The following is a 2,527-nucleotide window of genomic DNA, read 5'->3' on the forward strand; positions in this document are numbered from 1 at the left end:
CCCAATTATCATTCTGGAGTAAAAGTAAAGATCCCTTAATAGAAAATGACTCAAGTAAAAGTGAAAGTCACCCAGTAAAATACTACTTGAGTAAAAGTCTAAAGGTATTTCGGTTTTAAATATACCGAAGTACCAAATTAAATATAATTGATACATATTAAGTATCAAAGTAAAATATACTGAAGTGTGTGAGGAAACATGTATTGATTAAAAAATAACATTATTTTCTTTAGAAATGTAGTGAAGTAAATGTAAAAGTTGTCAAAAAATATAAATTGTAAAGTAACAGATACCCCCCAAAAACTACTTAAGTAGTACTTTAAAGTGTTTGGCCCTGAGTATTTTACACCACTGGCAGCAACACTCCGTATTATTCCGTTTCCCATGAAATGACACTATATGTAGATTCTACAGCCTCTACCGAGTACTCCCAACCTCACTGTTTCACATCTGTACAAATGATCGTGTTTCTTTTCTCTAGAAAGCCCAACATTGTCACCATACCAGTCTGAACATTGTATTTTTCAATAGTGGTCTTTTTTTTTTTAAACAACAGAAATTCCTTCTTGCATTTGCTTATAAGCACAATAAATAAATAAAATATCGATATTGATTTTTTTTTTAAATGTTATATCATTGGAATGAGTTTATCCACTGTTACAAGGTTTTGAAATGCGGGCTTTTATTTTGAAGATTTCCTCATTGCAATAGGTTAAGTGACGTCATCGTCAGTGCTGCTAGCAGAATATTAGTACGGATATGAAATCGTGTGTCTCTTTTATCCTTCTTCAAAAGTACAATCTGACAAAGTTTCTGTCGCTATTGGGGCTTGTCCGGACGGGACAGGGAAGTCAGGTTCGGCCCGGGGAGCCGTGTAGAGGCTCGGTAATATGGGCCTGTTGGCTAGAGTACGGAAAGAATGGTTTATTATCGGTATAGTGGCAGCGATCGTGTCTGCGAAACTACAGCCTGCAGTTGGACTGAAAGGAGGTAAGTTCCAGTTGACACTGATCTGATGGTCTTCAATAGTCATGTCAACACTGTTTTTTTTAGCTAAACAGTTGATTCAACACATAAGTTAGATCTTGTGATTTGCCATAATGGTTCGGACAAGAATGGTAGGTAAAAACTACATGAGCAGAAAGTGTTTGCAAATTGGGACAGTGATATCTGTTGAGCTGTCAGACCCCACTCAGGCAGGTGAGCTAACATATCCCATGATCATCACTCCATTACACTCTAGTCATTGGACGAAGGCATCTTCTGTGTGGGTGTTAAGAGCCCCTGATGCTTGGTCTGAACATTAACAGGCATCTTCTGTGTGGGTGTTAAGATGCTTGGTCTGAACATTAACAGACATCTTCTGTGTGGGTGTTAAGAGTCCCGATGCTTGGTCTGAACATTAACAGGCATCTTCTGTGTGGGTGTTAAGAGTCCTGATGCTTGGTCTGAACATTAACAGGCATCTTCTGTGTGGGTGTTAAGAGTCCCGATGCTTGGTCTGAACATTAACAGGCATCTTCTGTGTGGGTGTTAAGAGTCCTGATGCTTGGTCTGAACATTAACAGGCATCTTCTGTGTGGGTGTTAAGATGCTTGGTCTAAACATTAACAGACATCTTCTGTGTGGGTGTTAAGATGCTTGGTCTAAACATTAACAGACATCTTCTGTGTGGGTGTTAAGATGCTTGGTCTAAACATTAACAGACATCTTCTGTGTGGGTGTTAAGATGCTTGGTCTAAACATTAACAGGCATCTTCTGTGTGGATGTTAAGAGCCCTGATGCTTGGTGTGAACATTAACAGGCATCTTCTGTGTGGGTGTTAAGATGCTTGGTCTAAACATTAGCAGACATCTTCTGTGTGGGTGTTAAGAGCCCCGATGCTTGGTCTGAACATTAACAGGCATCACTTGCGGTAGGGACCTTTTCATATCAGCGAGAAATAAAATAATATCTCCACGTTACAGCGCGTTTATTGAAGACATACTGAAGACAGAAGACTAATTAGCTACCCAGTTATTAGCTATCTAGCAATTCTCCAAACCCCTGTGTGTGGGGACCAGCAGAAACGTCACTGAAAAATACTGTCCACCGAGACTTTGATAAAAGCCGGTTTAAAAAAAGTGTAGAGAAAGTGCGTATTTTTCATTTAGAAATTATTTTGATATGAAAGTAAAAGGCTATATCATATCGCAAAATCTGAGAATCGATTCACGCTTAGATGGTGTTTTTGGCTGCAAGAGTCAGTCTACCTCAGAAAATAACACCATTAGGTCGTTGAACCTAAGGGGTAACGAGAGACTCCTTAAGAGTACATATTGGTGGGCTAACCTAACTAACCGCCAACAACACACCTCTCTGATTCACAGGGGTTGGGATAAATGCGGAAGACGCATTTCAATTGAATGCATTCAGTTGTACAACTGACCAGCTTTCCCCGTTTCCCAACAACCGTCAGCTAGTTGCTCCCACCCGATTTCAAACTATTTCAGCTACTGTTTCAGCCTTCAGTGTCATATTCATAGT

The 2,527-nt window shown here is 39.6% G+C and overlaps 1 protein-coding gene across 2 annotated transcripts in view; it reads left to right on the forward strand.

Annotated features, from left to right (window-relative positions):
* Positions 1-680: 680 nt before the first annotated feature.
* slc10a7 (solute carrier family 10 member 7) overlaps positions 681-2,527 on the forward strand; it is a 71,832-nt gene continuing 69,985 nt past the window's right edge. For both annotated transcript variants that reach the window (XM_090183345.1, XM_090183346.1), the window contains exon 1: positions 681-990. In XM_090183345.1, the coding sequence (XP_090039471.1) occupies positions 891-990 (100 nt within the window). In that variant the 5' untranslated portion in view covers positions 681-890. The remainder of the gene's footprint in view (positions 991-2,527) is intronic.

This window comes from Oncorhynchus mykiss, chromosome 9 (genome assembly GCF_057628025.1).
Source record: "Oncorhynchus mykiss isolate SJ-2025 chromosome 9, ASM5762802v1, whole genome shotgun sequence".
In the NCBI taxonomy this organism is placed as follows: domain Eukaryota; kingdom Metazoa; phylum Chordata; class Actinopteri; order Salmoniformes; family Salmonidae; genus Oncorhynchus; species Oncorhynchus mykiss.